Raw genomic sequence first — 23,443 nt, 5'->3', positions numbered from 1 at the left:
CATTATTAAAGTAAAGAAAAAAAATCTACAAAGTAAGCCATGACATATTATCAATGGAATGATTCTTCCTGATTTTAGAGATGTCAGAATACAAAAAAAATAATAAACATAAAAATAAAAAGTGTACCTTAGAATTGATGAAACACAGTAATCCATTAATTGTTTAATCCAGATTTCATACATAAACTTCTATTAACTGAAGATTACTTCAGTAAATTTACTGGCAATCTTACAAGTACGCACAACTTACCTTGGCTGACAACGTTCACATAAATATGTATCAGGAATATGCTGCCTGTCAATCCCCATGCAGTCAATATGTTGCCAAACGCTTAAAGAAAAAAGCAGAACATATAAAATATTAATAGAATCAACCTTAATTTAAGATTTGATATTCTATTTAACTATCACTTAGTAAGCGCCCACTTTGAGTTTAGCACCGTAAAAGGTGCTGTGAGGAATTCATAGAAATATGTCCTTGGGGAGATAAAACTTTGAGATGCAAAGACAAGAGGACAAATATAGGACATTTTATATATATATATGTATATATATGTATATATATATATATATTTCTAAAGCAAATATAACTTTCAAATGTGAAAGGTATACATTACAAATATTATCAAAAGCCACAACGTGAAGATGTCCATACTATTTGAAGTTAATGGGAAAAGCACCCTGGAGAATAATGGACTTGAATAAAACCTCATTTGGGAGATTAGAAAAAAAAGATGTCATTATAGCACCATTTTCTCAAGTAGATAGGTATGAGGCACAACAGCCAGAAGTCAGTTAATCTATATGAGGGGGATTTTCATTCTGAGAAATACAGGGGGGTAGAACTGGATTAGTAAAGTGCAGTCAGATTATATAGGACTTGGAATATCAGGATGTGTATAAATTTCCTCTAATGGGCACCAGGTGAAACTAGAAGTGCTTTGATGGTATACAGTTAATTCAAAGAAGTTAAGAAACTCAAAGTAGAAAAACCAACTAAGAGGATTTTCCAACATTCCTAACCTCAGTTAAAGAAAGACAGAACTAGAATGCAGCAGAGAAGACAAAGTTAAAGAATCCAAGATACATTCCATGAGGACAGGGATTAAACCTATTCTGTCTTCAAATTATTTTTATGGAATACATGGATTAGCTTGAGGCAATCTCTCAATTTTTACTATTATTGACCTTTGTTGCCAAGACTCTAATTGGTCCAAAGCTGATATATAAATATGCCTGTTCCTAAAATATATGATATAGATATATATATATGCTGTTCCTAAAAATAGTCTTAATTACTCTTTACATAATAATTAGCCATTTCAAATATATCCCTACTGAGTTAACTATCATATGCTCTTCACTTCTAAACTGAGACTGTTGGGAAAAGAACTGGTAAGAAGTGGAAGGTAACAGAATATAAGATGTGGAGGAAAAAGAAAGAAAAGCACAGTACCTGACAAGGCGGGTTAGAATAACAAACTAAATTAAATTTGGGGGGTAAGTAATAATGTCATGCAGACAACAGAAGAAACAAAACTAGAAAGTGAATAAATGATCTGAGCTCTAGATGTCAAACTGGAAAGATAGGAGTATAGGCAGTAGGCACACGGACAGACATAGAGGAAATACAGACCAAGAAGAGAGGAATAAAGGTAAAGCCTTGCAAGTACACTACAGATTAAGCAGTAGAAAAATAGAACAACAAAAAACAGATTCATAACAGAGAGCAGTCACTGAGAAGCAAATACCTTGAACAATCCAAAAACTGAACTGGTCCTTCAAGAATTTGCAGTTAGGTATAAATCCTAAGGACTATTTCACTATTTTCTAATTGAGATAATTTTATATTATATCTAGATCATTGTAATGAAATCGAAAGAAAACACTGCTTTAAAATGAAAACACTGCCGAATGGTATGTAATTTATCACATTAGACAAGATCAGCTAAGAGAAAGCTGTATTATATGATCAGTTAAAATATGAATTGAGATTTTCTAACTAGTTATTTTTAAAAAATGAAGAAAACAAGTTATTACTTTTAGTTTTTTTTTTTTAGTTTTTAAATTTACCTTCTGAATAAATGTACTGAGGTGACTGTTCATAGTAATGATATGTGTCACAGGTAATGAGTATTTTTAAATTTTAAAAGATACCACAATATATTTTATTTATTTATTTATTTATTTATTTATTTATTTGACAGAGAGAGAGAGCACAAGTAGGCAGAGTGGTAGACAGAGGGAGAAGGAGAAGCAGACTCCCCACTGAGCAGGGAGCCCGATGTGGGGCTCGATCCCAGGACTCCGGGATCATGACCTGAGCCGAAGGCAGACGCTTAACGACTGAGCCACCCAGGCGCCCCACCACAATATATTTTTATTAAAATTAACTCAAAATATCATATCTTTACATAAAAATATCAAATTTCACTTTCCAATTAAGACTAATTTCCCTCTTTTTTGGCAAAGGTAAATCAACTTTTTGAAATATAACCCTACATGCATGTTTATATCAATAACATCCAACTCCTAATCATGTAATAGATGGGAACAATACTACAAATAATGCAAAGTAATTTATATTTGGCTCTAAGATGTATTTTTACATTCACACTCAAATATGGGTATATCCTATTCTATTTCAAATCAAATAATGAAGCTATGCCACAAAGATCTGACCTAGGAAATTGTGTAAAGCCACCAAAATTTCTTACCCCCCTACAGTACTGCTTAAATCCTCTCTGCTATCCACTCTTGTGCAGGGGATGGACTCATTAACTTTCAGGCTGAAATCCTACAGTTCCCTCTCCATCCTCCCCAACTCCCTCCCCCCCAAAAAAAACCCAAAAACCAAAAAACGAAAACAAAACCCCACTTTCTGTCCCAATCACACCTTCTCTAGGGGAGGAGGCCTTTCTTGTTGGTTGAACCAGGGTTGGGGGAGGGGAGACTGTGGTTCTGGTTCAAGGAGACTCCAGAGTGCTGCAAGGTTCAAGTCAAAAGGAGGTGAGAGAGTCAGGTCAAACAAACATCAATCAAAATGTATAATTCCCCCAAACTGGAAAATCAGCTGACTGTACAGCACAAATAATTCCAAAGGAAATTCAGAGGGCTAATTTTTCTATCTTGTCTACCTCTATATGTAGTTGTATTATTACTGAACGAGCAAAAAGAGAGATGGGATCCTGTATGAATAAAGTTCAGAACTGATTGCCTATTACTCAGTTAACAATGAGGATTTCTAATAAACTCTAACAGAGCTTCTTTCCCATGGGGGATTTTTCTAGCAAAACACACTGCATTGATAGTAGCAATGCATCCAAAGAAATGCATTCATCAATTCCTATAAAAGTGACTTTATCTTTTCCAAGATTAACAATCAAAGGTTAGCAGCATTCAAGAAAAGGAAACTAACAATGTAAAATATTTTACCTGCATTTGTCACAACAGATCATGTATCCATCATCATGTGTAAAACCACATATGCACCTGGTTACATCAGTACCATAACTTCCATCCTCAGATGTGCTGATTGTAGTAGCACTGGAAGTTTCATCAAAATTAGGAGTGGTAAATATGCCTACTTCATTTTTGCTAATAAGAACTGATGGAGGAGGGGAAGCCGGAGGTGTTGGAGGAGGACGAGCACCATAATTATGGTCCTGGATAATTGAACACAAATACAGCACAATATAATTTCAACAACAATATGAACTTAAATAAAAGTCAATCCTTAATCTGAATATTCAAGAAATATGAAATTGGCCCATTTCTTCCCTAATACCTTTAAAATAATTACTTGGTAAAGCTAGGTATTAAACCATACTAGTAAGTGAGAATGTCTATCTACAACCTCAGTCACCCACACAGTGACTTCCCTCAAACTCCACGCCCTCATCTCCTTAATCAAAAGACATCCTCAAAGTCCTATGGTCAAAGAGCTCCGCCTTCAAGACAGAAGCAGGTAAAGATGTGAAGATAGGCTTAAAAAAAAAAAAAAAAAAACCTCAGGAACATGGTGACTAAAGAATAACAAAAACAACTAATAAAGACATTATCACTATAAAGTATGTAACAGAAGATTTTTAAAAATTTGGTTTTTACTCTGGTCCCAGTGGTAAAAATCCCTCAAAACTGTACTTGGATAGTATCACAAATGTGTCCGGTTCTATAACTGTTTCAATCTAACTTGTGCCCCTTATTAGCTATGTAACAGTGAATGAGTTAATTTAGATAAACCTTCACTTTTTCAGCTATGAAATGGGGATGAAAATTATGCCCATCTCATGAGGTTGGTTTTGAAGATTAAATGAGATAATATATGTAAAAATGTTTAAAGTCTGGCACATAAGTGCTCAGTAAGTGGCAATTATATAATTTACTATATAAATTATTATATAATTTAGAATCAACAGTAGATAGTAAATACAAGCCTATGATTTTTTACAGAGAAGGTAAAGAATTATAACACCAAACTACTAATAGCATAAAATGCATAATAACAATAATGAAACTTCTAGAGAATGCCTCTTCTAAAATTTTAATCCCTCGAGTAAATATAGTTTGAGCAATGAAAAATTAAACTATAAATTACATACCTAATTATTTAGATAATATAAACCAAGTATTGTTTTTTAAATATTGTTTTAGGCATAATACCACAAACATCTACTTTCAACTTCTAGATATAAAAAATACCCTTCCAGAGAAATGCTGGACACTTACCGCATAGGGCAAACCGATGTAACTGTGTGAATGATGCGAGCTGCTGGTATATAACTGGTGGGGATAACTGTTGGATTTCTCAACTACCACGGGGCTAGCTTCTACAGATTCTGGTCTGGAGGGGAAAAAGTTGCATTAAAGAGAATTCCACTCATTTTGTTCTGTTCATCCATTTAAAATTATAAGCATTTATTTCATCGTCTATACAAATGTCTTTTTATAGTAGGTAGACACCTTGTGGACAAGATATATCATATATATCCTATCTAGATTCTGTGTCCTAACAACAAAATTTTTAAGTAAAATAAATGTCTCACCTCCAAGTCCAAATACAGTTTCCCTCTCGTTAGGAAAAATTACTAGAAATTAAACATTATTTAATATACTCAGTGGCACTGGAGACACTACACACAGGGGAGGAGAAAAGTGGCAGAAATAATTTAAACAGGACGAAGAACACACTGAATCCACATGGACCCCAATGTCAATGTGAAGTATACATTTCAATGTTCAAAACTGTATGTATGCGTTAGTATGCCAAGATGTAACGAAGCCTTGGAAAATATTAAAGTTAAGAAATAGGAAACCTCACAATGAACCAAGGTTTGCTTATGAAAAAATATAAGCAGCAGCCAGTGGTGGAGTAAGTTAAGGCAACATGGAGGTATTTTGGTCAAAACAGACTCACACTTAAAGATGTAGATCAAACTCTGAATATGCTACTAAAAAGTGTGGCAAAAACTTTGGTATTTTGGAGTAGTTAATGGTTACACATAAAAAACTTACAGCACAAAAGCAGTTAAGTTCAAGCATGTAAATAACTCACAAATGCATAACCTTATGATTCAAATTAAAGCTGCACCACTGACAATTTGGCAGTGAAAGAAAGCAGAAATTCTTTATCAAGATCCTCATTTCTAATGCTGCTGCTTACACTAAAAGTAATTTTAAAAAGAAGGTTAACAGTTTTAAAAAATTTCGCTGATATATTTTAAGGATTTTTCCTGAACTATAAGATAGAATTTATTTTTTTTAAAGATTTTATTTATCTGACAGAGAGAGACACAGCCAGAGAGAGGGGAACACAAGCAGGGGGAGTGGGAGAGGGAGAAGCAGGCCTCCCGCAGAGCAGGGAGCCCGATGCGGGGCTCGATCCCAGGACCCTGGGATCATGACCTAAGCTTTAGATGCTTAACGACTGAACCACCCAGGAACCCCTATAAGATAGAATTTTTTTTAAAAAGTAATACAACAACGTATGTCTTTAAAAATATTCTTTAAAAGTCCTATGGTGCTAAATATCCTCAAAGCTCTGCATTTCCATAACATGGGAAACATGAAAACAACTTTGTGACAATACCAAAAGTCAAACATCCTTTGATCTAGTAACTCCATTTTTGGGAATTTATCCTTAGAAAGTTAATTCCCACTAGATAAAAACCTGCAGATTTGAGATATTTATTGTAATACTTACTATTCATAAAACAATATATACAAGGAGAAATCATTTAAATATCCAATCAAAAAAATGATTAAATGCAAGCAAACCTACCATATTTACATATGGATAACACCTTGGCAGGAACTCACAGTAACAAAAATCACTACATTGAGGTCATAGGAGTGTCCCTCAAAATCTTTCATAAAGCTTTAAAAAAATTCTAATGTCCAGGCTAAAGGGATAATATGCAATAACAAATTTTTATGTAAACAGTTGCTACAGTACTGTTTAGCATACACACACACACACGCCAATATGCAGATATAACATTTATCAATAAAGAAACTACATTAGCATAATACTCCTATAAAAAATTTTATCAAAACATAAATCATGGTACTTTGTTCATCCTATGGATAAGATTTTACCTACATAATTTTCATGTCACTTTTCAAATAGCAGGATACTTATTTGTACTCATTCATATATGGCTTTGTATGTGTTTTTTGTTTTTTTTTTTTAAGATTTTATTTATTTTGAGAGAGAGAGCATGGGGAGGGGCAGAGGCTGAGAGAGAGAAAGAATTCCAAGCAGACTCCATGCTGAGTGCAGAGCCTGATGTGGGGCTCGATCCCACAACCCTGAGATCATGACCTGAGCTGAAATCAAGAGTCAGGTGCTTAACCAACTGAGCCACCCAGGCACCCCAGCTTTGTATGTGTTCTTAAATCACTGAAACAATGATCACTATCAAAAAGATACTCTCTATCCATGGGAAACTTCCCAAAAGATAATCACTCTCCAATCTGAGAATTCAAAGTGTTAAAAAAATAACACGTAATTAAAATATTCGTAATATATGAGCAATAAGTGGGGTGCCTGGGTGGCTCAGTCAGTTGAGCGTCCAACTCTTGGTTTTGTCTCAGGTCATGATCTCAGGGTCATGAGATGGAGCCCTGCATCTGGCTCTGAGCTCAGCAAGTAGTCTGCTTCTTTCCCTCTCCCTTGCCCTACCCCTGTTTGCACATGCTCTAAAATAAATAAATGAATCTTTAAAAAATAAATATAGGTAGATACATGCAATAAGGTATGGCCAAATAGTCAAAACAGAATTTGTAGATGAACTCTCTTTTTCAAAACTCTGAATTCTTTTTCCCACAAATTGAAGACATGAAATGCATAAAGAGAGTTTCTAATATGCAACTTGGCTCTAAAATCAAATTAAAAAATATGGTCTCTTAAAAAAGAAATATGCTCTCTTGTTGACTAAGCCAACACTCAGATACTGACTGCTTCTTTTGGAAGTTCCCTAATAGCTAATAAATGCAGAAGGAACGATCAAAGTAGAAAAATCACAAATTTTCAACCCTCTAGAGATGATGGATTTAGGCAACAGATAGCCAATGGATGCTAAAACCTTGAAAGGTTGAAAGTTGATGGATAGATAAGGCTGACAACACCTGAACCTGTTGATCTTTTTATCATCATTGAAAGTTAGACAATCAAGTTTTATGTGCCCCTCTAGTACTAAGCAACAGAAAGTGCAAGGTCCCACATTTAAAGTGTCCTGCTGAAAAGAAAAAGGAAGGAAAATGAGAGGGAAAAAAACAAATCTGAAGCTAATCACATCTCTAGGTCTACATACCAGTTTATAGAAACATGGGGGTAAGTAGATTAATACATGATGGCAAAAGGAAGCAACAGGCCAAATCCAGAACGTTAAAACTTCTATAGACCAAGAGACACAGTTTTTTACCAGTATATGGTATGAGGGAAAACAAATTTAAAAGGCTGCTGCAGATGAAAAGAGATTCAAAGATATTTCAATCAAATACAGTGTGTGGATTTTGTCTGGATGCCAATTTGAATACACCAATTACAAAAAGACAGTTTTGAGACAACTAAGGGAAATCTGAAGATGAATTTGGTATTTTATATTAAGAAAGTGTTAATTTTGTCATGTGAAATAATAGTATTGTGGTTTTAAAAAATCCTTATCTGTAAGTGATATATACTGAACAAAACAGGTAAAATGATGTGGGGATTTGCCTTAAAATATTTCAATAAAACTGTAAGATAGATGAAACAAGATTGGTAAAACTTTGAATACTACTGAAGCTGAGTAATACCAACTTGGGATTATTACACTGTTCTCCCTACTATTGTATATATTTTTGTACTTCCTTACTAAAAAGTTTAAGTTCCCCAACCTTTTTTCTTACATTTAATATCCTTTGTTCAATAGGTACCTGTAAGAATGGTATACAGGTATACCTCTAAGAAAGGCATATATATTTCCTTTCCTCCCAAATTCAGGAAGATATCCTGGGCATTTCTATTTCTAAGCCTCTATCTGTGGAAATTCAACCCTTCTTGATTTCAACACATTTCTTAAAGCTTACTTCACATGCTCAAGGAGTACTTTCCTAACTGCTTCAACTCATCAAAATTTTTATAAATCCTATGGATTCCTATAGCACTTAATTACTGCATTAATTTATTACCTTTCATGTAATATTTTTGTATGCTATCAACCATCTTATCACATGGATTTATTATTCCTTTCTTCCAAACGCCATCAAAATTAACAAGTTAGAGTTTTCTCTCTCAAAAAGAACATGGGGGTGCCCGACTGGCTTAGTCAGAAGAGCATTCAACTCTTCATCTCAGGATTGTAAGTCTGAGCCCCATGTGGGGTGTAGAGATTACTTTAATCAATCAATTAATTAAAACGTTTTTAAAAAGCATGGAATTGGGACATAAGTGTCTAAGGTTGGCCATTCAATGGGTACAGCTGAGTAGTCACCTTTCTAAAGTTGAACTTTTTATTTGTAATGTGGGGATTAATATACCCCCTTCACCTTCTTCCCAGCAATATGGATGAAACTCAAATGATACAAAGGATATGAAGATGCATTTTCTCAACTATAATACATTATGCAGATATGCAACGCTACTTATTTCTTCAGAAATGTCTCTCAGGTGTAACTATTCAGTCTGAAATTGCTTTTCAATTATTTTAAAACCTTAACTCCACAGTAGTTCAGCACTGTAGTTCAGGACTGAGCACTAAATATGTGCTAAGTCCTTTTAAAGTTTAATCTTTCTTAAAAGTATACTCCCAGGGCGCCTGGGTGGCTCAGATGGTTAAGCGTCTGCCTTCGGCTCAGGTCATGATCCCAGGGTCCTGGGATCGAGCCCCACATCGGGCTCCTGTCTCAGCGGGGAGCCTGCTTCTCCCTCTCCCTCTGCCTCTCTCCCTACTCATGCTCTCTATCTCTGTGTCTCAAATGAATAAAATCTTGAAAAAGAAAAAAGTATACTCCCATAACTCTCAAAATTATATTGAAATAAGTGCCTTGAAATAAAATGGTTCCTGGGGCGCCTGGGTGGCTCAGCCATTAAGCGTCTGCCTTTGGCTCAGGTCGTGATCTCAGGGTCCTGGGATCGAGCCCCACATCGGGCTCCCTGCTCGGTGGAAAGCCTGCTTCTCCCTCTCCCATTCCCCCTGCTTGTGTTCCCTCTCTCGCTGTGTCTCTCTCTGTCAAATAAATAAATAAAATCTTTAAAAAAAAAGAAAAAAGAAATAAAATGGTTCCTTGGTAATCCCTTTGTAAAGCAGATTTTTAAAATATATTTTCTTAAAGTTGAATCCATAAATACATGATTCTTCACATAATAAAAGACTAAACTTTACATCAAGAAATGTAATCCGTAATCATGAATCTGTAATGTTCATATAATAAGGTTTTAAAATTCTAGGTCAGCGATTCAGAATATTACTCAGTGACATAAAATAGATTTTACTGCTACACTGTATATATATGCATCATTAATCTAACAGGGACACACAGCGATATACATACATCACTTTTCTATACTTACCTTCCTTGTCTTTTTTAATAACATGATAAGCTCCAAGAGGCAAGGATCTATTACTGTAATAACAGTTATTTACTACCAAAAAAATAAGAAATAGAAAATGGTGGAAAAACAGAATGGGATTAATGTTCTAATTCTAGTTCCAGTCACTGCTTAAATCATTTATAATTTTGACACAAAAGCTAAGTAAGCAAGGAAATCTCTACCATTGGCAGCAGAGATTTTTTAAATGTTTAAAATTATTTTTGGGGGGTGCCTGAGTGGCTCGGTTGGTTAAGCGTCTGCCTTCAGCTCAGGTCATGATCTCCAGGTCCTGGGATTGAGCCCCACATCAAGCACCAGCTCAGTGGGAAGGCTGCTTCTCCCTCTCCCTCTGCTTCTCCCCCTGCTTGTGCGCTCGCTCTCTCTCTCTCAACATATAGGTCTCAATCTTACAAACCATCTTTAAAAAAAATTTTTTTTCAAGTAATCTCTACACTTTTAAGTGGGGCTTGAACTCATGACCCTGACATCAAGAATCGCGTGCTCTACCAACCAAGCCAGCAAGGCACTCCTTATTAACCATCTTTATAACACAGCCCCTTAAGCCCTGGTGATCATTTATCTTTCTTCAGATCCATTTATTTCTTCAATAAGATGTGGCAGACAGAAAGGCAGGGTACTCCAGCCATGAATATAATATACTCTGTAGAAAGTGATGATGATCTCATGATGCTCATCATTTTCTGGATTCTTATACCAAAGTCAAAAAATCACCTTATCTTAGTATTTCTGTCCTTGTCCATAGAGAAACATATGCCATTTCTGCTGACTTACAGTATTCTCAAATTTGTATGTTATCACCACTAACATATGCTTTCAATATATAAAAGAATGAATCTGGACACATCATTATGCAGTCCCTATCCTAAAGAAGTCATATACACATTAAAATAAGAGCAACCCTAGTCATGCTGGAGGACACCACTGTTTATATCACTTCACCCAGAAAGTTTATTCCTATACTTTGTTTCCATCTATGATAAATCCCAGTCATAAAATTTTTTCTAAGTTTTTTGGTGGATTTACCTTACAGTCAAAGGAGCATACAAACTGTAATTCAATGAATAGTTCTATGATAGTATTCACTATGTGGTTAAGGTAAAGACAGGATAAAGAAATATAAAACATACTCCTATCACTCTAAGAGTTTCTGATCTTGGGAGGAACGGCAGGGTTAGCAAAAAGACAGGTACACAAAAACCACTACACAAGGCAAAAATAGGATAATGACGTAAGAAAAGTATGGGCAAATGCTTAACAAAACTCTTTCCTCCGCTGTGTGAGATTTTGGTCTTTAGTCAACTTTCTACCTTTTACCCTAAAACCTGATAAAGTAATTTACTATATTGCTCGGCAAATTAAAATGACTCTTGATTGGTAAGTAAGTTGTGTCTAGACTGAGAAAACTATAAATATTTGATGAGAATGCCACAGATTTGAACTTCCCAAAGATACAGTGACTCTTCTAACTGGCATGTCCCTTGCAGGGAACCTGGAAACTCTGCCTATGCTTGTTACAAGAAATCCTGGCTCTGAAGGGCGTAAGAGTAAGTCAGGACTCTCATCCTCCCAAAATGGACCTTGTCTCCTTTTACCTGACCAGTCACCTGAGAAGCCAAAGAAAATAGTTTCTGGATGGCTGACTGTACACCTACATGGTCTCATATAGACACGAACGACTGATGCTAACCTCTGATAAACTGTGGCTCCTGTCCTGTAGACCATGTAGACTAGTGCCAAGTAGGGCCTATGACAGTCTTGTAAATCTGAATGTTTAGTTGAACCTAGGGAGACCTCCTCGGAGAAGTTGGCAAAAGTTCAAAGTTCAAGGCTCCAGGATCAAGGGAATTCAAGAGAAGGACGTATCTACTTGAGTAACAGGAAGGATAAGGAATAAACATTATGAGGTTTCATTAAAAGTAAGAATATTTCTGAAACGTCTTTAAACATTTGAAATTTATACCAAGTATATATCTTGTATTGAAAAAAAAATTTTTTAAAACAGTAAGATGGAGAAAGACAATATCCCATACATATGCAAAAAGAGGAAAAATTGCATGGGGAGTCTTCAAGGAGTATGAAGAGGTCAGACTTCAGAATAGTGTTTGCTTAGTTAGCTGTTGGTCAAAATTAAGTAACGCACAAAACCCTGCCATAGAGGGAGGGGGGATTTTTCTTTGTAGATTTGGATTTAGAGAAACATTATGTTAAACTAGGTCTTTTTTTTTTTTTTTTTTAAGATTTTATTTATTTATTTGACAGAGAGAGACACAGCGAGAGAGGGAACACAAGCAGGGGGAGTGGGAGAGGGAGAAGCAGGCTTCCCGCGGAGCAGGGAGCCTGATGTGGGGCTGGATCCCAGGACGCTGGGATCATGACTTGAATCGAAGGCAGACGCTTGACGACTGAGCCACCCAGGAATCCCTAAACTAGGTCTTTAGGTGATCTGTATGCCAACAGCATCAAACACAAATAAGCATTTGCGTTGAAATCTCATAGCAGTATTCAGCATAAAGTGGTGGTCATCCAAAATCACTTTAAACAGACTTAAACTTTTTTCCTAGCTCAAAAGGAAAATGGCAAAAAAAATTAAAACTTCATAGGGTTCACAGAGCCCCTGGGGACTACATCCACAGATCTCAGTTTGACTAGCAAAGATTAAACAAATATTGAGGGCCTGGTGCTTGCCAGTGACAAAGATAAGACACTGTCCCTGTCTTCAAGGAACTTATAATAATATAGTTTTAATTCACTCAATAAACATTTTAGCACACATTTGTAATCAGGGTGGTGAGTTTGAGCCCTGCATTGGGTATAGAGATTGCTTAAAAAGAAAATCTTAAAAAAAAAAAAAAAGGCATCCTTATTTACAACTAAGCTGCTTTTCATACTAGCAGAAAATTCAATTTGTAAAACCACAATTTACTAAATAAACTAATTATGGCATTAAAAAAAAAAGAAGACGACAACACCGAGAAGCTGGAAGTTAAGAAATAAAGACGTGAAAGTAGTGGTCCTTCTCAAGAAACTGATGTATGGGGAAGACAAGTGTATCAATGATTATAGTAGTGTCATCAGAGGTATGCACAGGGGCTCTTCATAATAATAATCGTATTTACCAAATTGTAAGGAATGAAAAGTTTACAAGCCCAACAAAGAGAGAGGTGGAGAGATGGAAAAGGTATTCCACCCAGAAGGCACACATGCAGTCAGAGAGATAAACACCAAGACACATTTAATCATGTTTCTCTAAGCATGACTGACAGAACACCAGTATCACAATCACCTGTAATGCATGTTATAATTTTTTTACAGCTCTGCTTAATCGAATGAATAAAATTTTTTTAAAGATTGGGCACAGAAATCTACAATTTAATAAGCACCTTCAATCTTATGTTCACTGAAGTTCAGGAAGCACAGATTAGAAAGAGTTGCTTATATACCTCCACATCAAAAAACCCCAAATAATCCAATTCAGGCAGAGGACCTGAATAACATTTTTCCAAAGACATACAGATGGCTAACAGATACATGGAAAGATGCTCAACATCACTACTCATGAGGGAAATACACATCAAAACCACAATGAGATACCACCTTACACCTGTCAGAATGGCTCGAATCAAAAAGACAAGAAATAACAAGTGTTGGTGGGGATGTGCAGAAAAAGGAACACTCATGTATGTTGGTGGGAACGCACACCGGGGCAGCCACTATGGAAAATAGTATGGTGGATGCTCAAAAAATTGAAAACAGAATTACCATATGATCTAGTAATTCCACTACTGGATACCCAAAGAAAATGAACGCACTAATTCAAAAAGATATATGCACCCCCATGTTTACTTACTGCAGCATTATTAATAGCCAACCAACGGAGCCAACCCAAGTGTCCGTCAGCAGATGAATGGATGAAGAGTAACAACATGGATGGACATAGAGGGTATAATGCTAAGTGAAGCAGACTCCCTGCTGAGCAAGGCGGGGGGGGGGGGGGGGGGGGGGGGGGGGGGGGGCTGGGGGAAGAGAGAAAATAACTCCTAAAATTCAGAGCAGATAGAGTTAAAGGTATGGAGAAGAGGCCAGAGAAGAGGGCAGATAAGTCAACCAACTACAAGTTCAAAAAGTACCCTGGGTATCTAGCTAAGGAATATGATCTTTATTCTGAAAAACTGTACAGAGCCACTAATGGTTTGTTTCTCCACCAAGGAAGGTGATCAGAGCACAAATGTGATCAGAGTAGCAGCATTTCATAATAAAGCTGAGGGCTTCAAATGCGAGGTTGAGTAATCTGTATATAATCCTCCCAGATTCAGTAGGTTCAGAAAAAGCCCTGATCCTAAGCAGAGCATGTAAAAAGTGCTACCTCTCCAAGACTCCTTCCCCAACCCCACTTAAAAATAAGTTACCTTTGCTGTTCTTTTTTTTTTTTTTTTAAAGATTTTATTTATTTATTTGACAGAGAGAGACACAGTGAGAGAGGGAACACAAGCAGGGGGAGAGGGAGAAGCAGGCTTCCCGCTGAGCAGAGAGCGCGATGCGGGGCTCGATCCCAGGACCCCAGGATCATGACCTGAGCCGAAAGCAGACGCTTTATGACTGAGCTACCCAGGCACCCCTACCTTTGCTGTTCTTTGCTTCACTGAAAAACTTAGTACCCTGTCTAGTTTCAAAGTAATCTTCATGAGCAAATGTTGCCCACAGTCCAAATCCGTAACTTTATTTAAGGAAGGGATAATTAAATGTGCAACTCGATATTACAACTATTAATTTCTGCAAATGAGTTCCTTCAATTCTTAAGTATGGGACCAACCCACCTTGGTGATTTACCTACATTAATTTTTTATTACGTACAGAACACTGGGCACATTAACCACTGTGAGAGTCATGTGGTATTTAGTTACTTTCAATGACAATGTAGAAATAAAAGACTTTCAAATATTTTATTACTAAAAGATAACTCTTAGTACAATTACATTATCAACAAGAAGTTCCCATTAATCTCTAGCAGCCTTCCTTATGTTTTTAAAACCTTACCAAACTTGGTATCATTTGCCAAATATGCCTTAAATAAGCTGTGATTCCTCAGAAATTGGAGTTTTATGATTTCCTTCTTCCTCAACAAAAATTTAATTTCTTCCCTGTATAAACCTTCAAAATATAGTTTGATTTTAATGAGTTTATATCAGTGTTTTAGGTAAAACCTCTAATTTTCCTTTTAATGTTAAAATATTCAATTAACACACACTTGGGTATCAGTAATGGCACATGGATAGATTGACTCCCTAATTGCTACAGTAATAGGTATAAAAGATCTCCGAGAGTTCTCATATGCTCCTTCAGATCCGTGATCAAAGCTTGTCAATTTCTTTTATCCTTGTTTTTTAAAGATACATGAAAATTACACACATTACAATAACATACCAAGAAACTTTTTAAAATGGAGAGGTTTGGCGTGACAACTGTCCTCAGTTTATTTCATGTGGCATTTTACTTCATTTAACTCATCTATTAATAAAACCCACTTCTGACCAAGTGGCCAAGCAACCCTGGGTCAAAACTAACTTTACTTTTTATTGATTATGTGGCTTTAGTGAAGTTTGTTAATCTCCTTTAGCTGCATTTCTTTTGCAAAATGGGACTAATATTTGCCTTTTGGCTGGAATGATTAGGAGATATTGTAATACACTGTGTTACAGACAGTTGCATGAATGTACTGAGCTTTGTATTCAGTATCACAAGTGAAAAAAATCAGTATGAAATAAATGAGGAATTCAACATCATTCTAAGAACAGTTCTAAACAATGCTAGCATAGTACTGTAAAACAGGCTTTTAAATATTAAAATAAAACCACATTTAAGTGAAAGCACTTCCAAATTAGGATAAGCAAATCAACACTTACTTTAAGAGCAACAGAAAGTATTAGTTTCCTGATAGTGGATTATATGTAAAGAAATCATAAGTGAAAATGTTAAGCGTCAGTGAAAATGAACAAGTAAAATGCTACTAAAAACATTTCATTAGACACAAAACGCTTCAGCATCTTCAATTACACAAATTCAGACTAAAAGCACCCAAACACTTCAACAAGTAATGAACTCTGTCAGCAGGTGGCCCTAGTGACATTGAAATAACTTAATATCCAATGCTATAGCAAAATACAGGTAAAAATGTCCTGAATCTCAAAAATTTTCAGTCAAAAAGAATCCCATTAATACCTCAATCCAAGCCCTCTTTTTCAAATTAAAATAACCAAAGTCTACAATAATTAGGTGTCATGTTTAAAGGCTCACTAGGATGTCAGTGGCAGAACAAAACTGAAAACCTAGATACCTCCTTTCAGCGCCGTTAACAAATGAGCATTTACTATGCTGCCAGGTATATATGTCACAAGGAGCCCTCCTCCAGAATCACTCATCTCTAACTTATACATGTCGCATTTAGTAATCTGTCCACCTCATCTAAAAGTACACATAATTATATAAAAGCTTATTTTAATGATTTCTAATGGTACCAAGAGAGTTATAGTAATATTAAAAGGAATACAATGTTAGCAATCTTATTCCCAGTCACTGCCAGAGAAAAGTAGTTTGGCTTTTCTTTTTTAAAAAGGCTAGGAAAGAAGAAATTTAACATTCCTCATTTATACATCTTCCCACTTTCCAGCTCCAGAAGGGTTTCCCATCTTTTTATTTAACCAATTTAGGAATTCAGATAGTCGGAATACCAGAGGTAGAAGAGGTAAAAAGAAACAGAGGAGGTAAGTTCTATCTATTAGGATAAAAAACATACAATTCTAATAAATAGCTGAATTCTGGCTCAACTTTCCTGTCTAATGATAATGGAGTCTAGGTTTTCTTTTACATCCCTTATCCTTGAGCAAAGACCTGAGAATACCTTTGTTATACGCAGTCATTTATTACACTGAATTTACTACTGCTAGAACTGAAGCTACTATATACATGAACCACATGTCGAAACAGTTACACAAATCAGTCTTTGTAGTATTAGTGAAGGAGCTATAGTACAGAAAAAGGCCTAAAATGAACACATTAGTAAGTTCTGCCTCTGCCACTTTTCTGCACTGTGGCTTCAGTTTCCTTACCTATAAACTAAGAATAACAGTATCTACCTCATAGCTATATCTTTATCTTTCTTATTCAGAAAGAAAGATTCTTAGATCGCACTTTTACAACTTTTATAACTAGCCTATAGCCTAGGCTTTACTGTTTTCTTCTTCTCTGAGGTTCCACCACTTTGTTATCTAGAGTTTCTTTATCCAATACAGTAGCCACTAGACATATTGAGCACTTGAAATGTGGCTAGTTCGAATTAAGAGGTGCTGAAAGTATAAAATACACACCAGAGTTTAAATATTTTTAGGGTGGAGAAACAGACATGAAATATCTCATTCATATTTTTATACTGAGTATATGTTAAAATGATAATACTCTGGACATACTCAGTTAAATAAAATACATAACTAATTTCACCTTTTTTTAAAACCTTTTTAATATAGACACTAGAAAATTTAAAAGTACACATGACTCTGTGTACTTCTTTTTGGACAGCTCTGATCTAGAGTTCTGAATTCCCAACTGCTTATACTTTCCTTAAGAGTAGGGGTAAAATTTATACTTTACCTTTGCAACCTGAGCCTCTAGTAAAACACTTTCCACACAGTTAATGCTTATAAGTGATGATCCAAAATGTGCTTTCTCTTGGATTACTATTCTTATCCTATGATATTATGCTAGAAGCAAGAAATCTACTTCCAGTATTAGCCTACACTTATAGACATATAGTTAATAAAAAAATTTTACAGATGGAACTTCCTGATAAGAAAGGCAATCTCCTGATTATTCCAGTTATGGTCATTTCACTAATCAAGTTTTTAAAAACTGTATTTACACTTAGCTCAATTTTCCCTTTAAAGATATTATTATCTTTCCATTTTTACTGTACCCAGGATCATGCCAGGCACTAGTGAGAAAATCAGTTAGTCATTATGTTAACCTGTATGTTGTGACGGGTATTTTCCAAATCTAAGGACAAACACAATGCAGGTAAAAACTTATTGCTAAGATCTAAGTCATTAACAAGCAATTTTTAAGGTATCTTAAGAGTCTCTCCCCTGTAGCATTTAGCTTCAATTCCAATTCTACTCATCAAGATCTAGGTACTGGTTTTTATCAGTGCTATGTATAGTAAAAAGTAATTTTTAAATAAAACATCTTCAATTACATTTGACTGTGGAATGTTTATAACTCCTTTAAAAAAATACTTAGGCTAATGAAACAAATTTTTTTTTTAAATTTTATTCTTCTTATTAAAGTAGCTAGACCAACAGTCTATCAATCTTCACTGGTCAGTTATTCATAAAATATTTTAAAATTATTCTTTTTAGTTCAAACATTTAGGGAGCGAGCCAACTCTTGGCAAGGTAATAGGGAACAGAAAGAAGTAAAATACAAGATCCCTAACTTTGAAGGAAAGGCAAAACAAACCTAAGGTTTTTTGAAACTTAGTGATGAGAAGAGCACAAATATGTAATAAAGAAGAAGCTGGACTTGGTGAGAATAATGAGTTTTATTTTAGAGACACAATAATTCAACAGCAAATATTACCAAGTATGGAAATAATGGACTAGAGCTTAGCAAACCCCCATTCTTCACAGATCCTAAACTAGACATTCAACTTCAATTTCCTGTCTATAAAATGCTACAGATAGACTAGATGAACAAGTAATCCAATAAATTCTCTTTTATAGCCTTAGAAGGTAGTGTAAATATGGTCTAGTGTACTAACACTCAATAAACAATCACTGAGTATCTCCTGAATTTTAAAATAGTTTATTAGTGATAGACTGTATTGTATTTTAGCAGTACAATCTTTTTTTAAAAAACTTATGTATAATTATTATTATATAGCCACATGAATACAATAAAATGTAATTCTCTTAAAAACATTTTAGTTTGAAATAATTATGTAGCTTCACAGGAAGGTAAACAAAGAAATAGAGAGGGAATTCCCATGTACCCTTCCCCCCAGCATCCTGCATCTTACACAACTTTTGATTATGTATTTGAAATAAAAAGTATCGTATTAATTACATCAAAATTTCTTATAAAAATAACTCTAAAAGCTTCATTTCTGTGGGAAGCAGGGAAAATATTATTTAAGGGTCTTTTTAAGCTTCCAGGTTTTAAATAAAAAAAAAGGGAATTTAAAACCTTGAAAATTAAACCACAAAAATTCTGATGCTTGTCCCATAATAAATACTGGCACCAGCTACACTTTCTGTGTCCACTGAGTGGGGGAGGCTATGCCCAAGCGACATATACCTGTATGTGGAATAGAAAAAAAAAAAAATTTCCTAAAACAGAAAGACAGTCATTCTGTAATTACTTACAAATTGATCATTTTCCCATAATAAAAATGGCCATATCTGTACCCAAAAAGATTTGGCTCCATAATATAAATCATCCTGTAAGTACTCTAATAAATACATTTAATAAAAAAAATAGGAAGCTATCCCCTACACTGCCCTCTTTCACTGAATTATTCATTCCCTTTTAACTGTATAATAATGTCTTCCAGTCTGTCTGTGAATTACTTTCAAGTGCAAATACTAGACATGCCAACGAAGCACAGAGGTATCTCATACCGTATACTAGACAAATTCCTATCCAGTATATAAATTTCAGAAATTACATCTTGTATTAATTGCTTAAAAGACTTTAAAAAAAAAAGAACTGTAAAGGTGATTCTATTTAGGAAGCAAAAAATCTTTACCAATAAATGCCTCTAACTATTATCAGATACGGATTTGCATCCACCAGATACTTCATATTAAGAAAAACCAGTACTTTAGACTCAGAAGCCTTTGTCTCCCAAGCACTGCTTCCAGGATCTTTCCTTGCAGCAGTATCCCTATTTGGGCAGAATAATGGCAAACAACTGTCACAGAGTGCCTTGTTAGGAATCTATTATTTTACGACAAAAATAATTTATACATACTGCAAAAAACATAATGGCTTTTAAAAACTGTATTACAACAATCATATAGTTAAATAGACTGTATAATATATTACTGAAACATTAGAGAGCATCTCTGGGTTTTTCCCAATGGCACAAACAGAAGTGGTGAAACACGTAAGACCACTTGAAATGACAGCAAAAGGAGAATAAACAGCATTTTTATCCTCTCCATATATCAGTTTTAGAGGCCCTAAAATAAATTTCCTTTTTCAAACTTAAATTCTATCAAGATCAGCTTTCTGGTCAATTAGAGTCCTGTTAGACACAATGTATCTATTTATTGAAAAAGAGAACAAACATATGCATCTTTCTATCCTTCAAACACTGCTACTGGAATCTCTTGCAATTTCCAAAAACAATCAATTAATCCTCACAGCCAATAACCCAGTGTTAAAGTGGCTGGTCATTCAAAAACAAAATATAATGAAATCTATATGCACAACTGCCTAGACCAAATAGTCTAGAGGCAAGGTAAGAACCTTTCATTGAATCCATCAGAAACGGCTCTCATAAAAGCAAAGGTTATCAAAATAATCATCCGGCAGAAAATAATCCCTTTCTCTTATTTAAAAATGGCTTGAATTTTTTCAACTCAACTTAAAAAAAAAAAAAAAGCATATTCCATGTTTAAATGGATCTTACAATATTTTTAAATGTTCAAATTTAAACCAAATTACTTTTCCAATATAAACATGACAAATCTTACAATTTAAAAAAACAGTAATCTATTACCTTGAACCCACAACCCTGAGACCAAGACCTGAGCTGAGATCAGGAGCTGGATGCCAAAATGACTGAGCCACTCAGGCGCCCCTATTATCTTGATTCTTGAGGTTGACAATAAGCAGATGGAAAAGACAAAAAGAATTAGAAAAAGATACAGCATTTTGGCTCAAGAGCTGTTTTAAAAAGTAACTTAAGGTAATTTTTGCCTTTAACCTTCTGATATTTTGTTTTCAACAAGAATCTAAAATGAGAAAAAATATAAATGCAAACCAAGCACTGCTTGGTTGTGCTAAAATAACTGTATAAAATATTTTGCTTTTCCTATCCAAAATACTTTTAATTTAAATACTTACTCTGAGCCTGCAGCCATTTCCAAGTATGATGTTTCCGCTGTATCAACCCCCAAAGGGATCACTATGCTCATGACGTTCGCCTCTGGTAAATTCGATTACTATGGAGTCCTATGCATTGGTATCCAAAACACTGGGGCATGCCAGCCACAGTGCTCATTGCAAACATCTAAGTGCATCCACAAACCCTGTTTAAAAGAAAAGGGAACAAAAAGTTAAAAATCATCTTCATTCCTAACACAGTCATACTGTAACAACAGTAAGTAAAATAGCCATATAAACTGGAATTTGCTCAGGAAGGGATTCTCTATTTCATTTAGGTTCTTTTTGAATTAAGCTATGGGACTGTGATTGAAAGAAGTTTCTGAATCAAAATCTCCCTTTGGGAATGAATTTAAAATACCAAAAGAAAGATTAACTAAGGTGCACTGCTTAGTGAGGAACCAACAAATATTACTCATTTTGAAAGACAAAATGGAATTTCTTACAGTACTAGTATCTAAAATAAGTCTTCCTGGTTCAGAAAGTGATCTAAACTAACAGATATTGAGTACTTACTATGGACTAAGCATCATATTAAGCTTTTAGATGGATGATCTATTTAATCCTTATAGCTCTGAGATAGGGATCTTTCACCATTGAGGATCACAAAAGCAAGAAAGATTAAATAACTTAACCAAGGCTGTTCAGTTCAAGAAATAAAACCAGGATTTGACCAATTCCACTCTATTGCTTATATATGTATAAAAGGAAAGCTATTTTATTTGTAATAAAATCCACTGCTTTAAAGTAGTTATCAAAAAAATTAAATAAATAAAGTGGTTGTCATTTTCCATACTACATAAATACAGGTCTACTGAGGGAGTTCTCGATTTCTTCAGTTAGTATCAACTCCCTAGAACTAATTCCCCGATACAGGCAATTAGTAAAGAAAACTAATACACTTCAACAATTTTTTAAACAAATTTACCAAGTAACAAAATATATTCAGCTTCAACATCAATGCTTCTAATCTAATTCACTGTATAACACTTGCACATGGTACTCTTTGTGAAATATCTACTCAAAATCTTTTCAGTAATAAAATAGTACAACTCAGGAACAAAACAGAGAGATAATCCTATAAACAGGAAAAGAGCAACAGTCAAAATTGTTTTTTGCCATATTATATCTGAACTACTGAAGAGCAAGGTTTCTTCAAATAGCAATTCTTGTATTTATTTTTAATTTTTACAAGTAACCTCCAGAATACCTAATTCAGGTTAATTCCTATTTCACAGATAATGCAGATTGTGAGCTCATACCTTATCGGAGCAAATACCAAAATAGGAAAATAAAGTGGTAACAGTGGTTTGAATTCTCCAAGAAAACTAGCCTCTATTTTTAAACCATGTGTAACTGGGGGAGACCTACTAGATTATAAGATATTATAATAAAAATATATGGTAATAGGCTTTTGCACCTAAAAGTTAAAAACAGAAGCACTGGACCTATCTCTAATGCTCACCAGGTGTGTGAGCTAGTCAAGTTATTTAACCTAAGCCTCAGGTTCCTTGTTTATAAAATGGGAATTTATCCTCATAGAGTTTCTGTGAAGAAAATAAAATAATGTAAAGCATTTTTGTACACAGCACTGCACATATTTAGCAATCAATATGTAGCAGTCACACAAGAAGAGTTGCTCTTCTTTCATGGAAAAGCTCTCTAGACTTCATTTAAAGTGAATCTTCCAATAGTTTTTGAAACTAAAGTAATAACAGTTTTCAACTTGCCATGTTTTTACAGTTTGTTCCATCAAATTAAAGTCATCCTCTAAAAATAATTAAGCAAAGTGAGAAAAAGGAAAAGCTGCCCTACCTTTTTTCTGCACCCCTGACCATATTAGAGTTACTTCATGAAAGCCATATTTATTAACCCACATAAAGCTATAAAATTTCTAATTAACAAAAGGCAAACAATACAAAACTGAAAGTTTGTTCTATTCAAATGGTACATTATTGTGTATTTCTTTAAAATGCTGAAGACATGGACCTAACAACAGTAACAATTACAACTTAAAAAAAAAAAATCTCGTCCTTATTGGTAGAATCTACTTGGTAGAAGTTTTCTTCAGCTCAGCTTATCTTTACATTAGACTCATAAGAAGTCTTACATTTTAGGTGTATGTTGTTAAATATTTAATAGTGCCATTTTTTTTGTTTTAACCAGAGGCAAAAACTAGAAAGCAGAAAT

The 23,443-nt window shown here is 34.7% G+C and overlaps 1 protein-coding gene across 2 annotated transcripts in view; it reads right to left on the bottom strand.

The window, feature by feature from the left end:
* The window catches only part of KMT2E (lysine methyltransferase 2E), an 86,158-nt gene that overhangs the window by 40,449 nt on the left and 22,266 nt on the right, over nucleotides 1-23,443 (bottom strand). For both annotated transcript variants that reach the window (XM_032402333.1, XM_032402334.1), the window contains 4 exons: nucleotides 21,215-21,399; nucleotides 4,729-4,843; nucleotides 3,436-3,665; nucleotides 251-331 (listed from right to left, as the gene is read on the bottom strand). In XM_032402333.1, coding sequence (XP_032258224.1) covers nucleotides 251-331; nucleotides 3,436-3,665; nucleotides 4,729-4,843; nucleotides 21,215-21,285 — 497 coding nt within the window. In that variant the 5' untranslated portion in view covers nucleotides 21,286-21,399. The remainder of the gene's footprint in view (nucleotides 1-250; nucleotides 332-3,435; nucleotides 3,666-4,728; nucleotides 4,844-21,214; nucleotides 21,400-23,443) is intronic.

This window comes from Phoca vitulina, unplaced genomic scaffold (assembly GCF_004348235.1).
Source record: "Phoca vitulina isolate PV1807 unplaced genomic scaffold, GSC_HSeal_1.0 scaffold4, whole genome shotgun sequence".
Classification (NCBI taxonomy): domain Eukaryota; kingdom Metazoa; phylum Chordata; class Mammalia; order Carnivora; family Phocidae; genus Phoca; species Phoca vitulina.
Note: the sequence above shows the minus strand (reverse complement) of the source record. Positions and strands in the feature narration are given on the sequence as shown.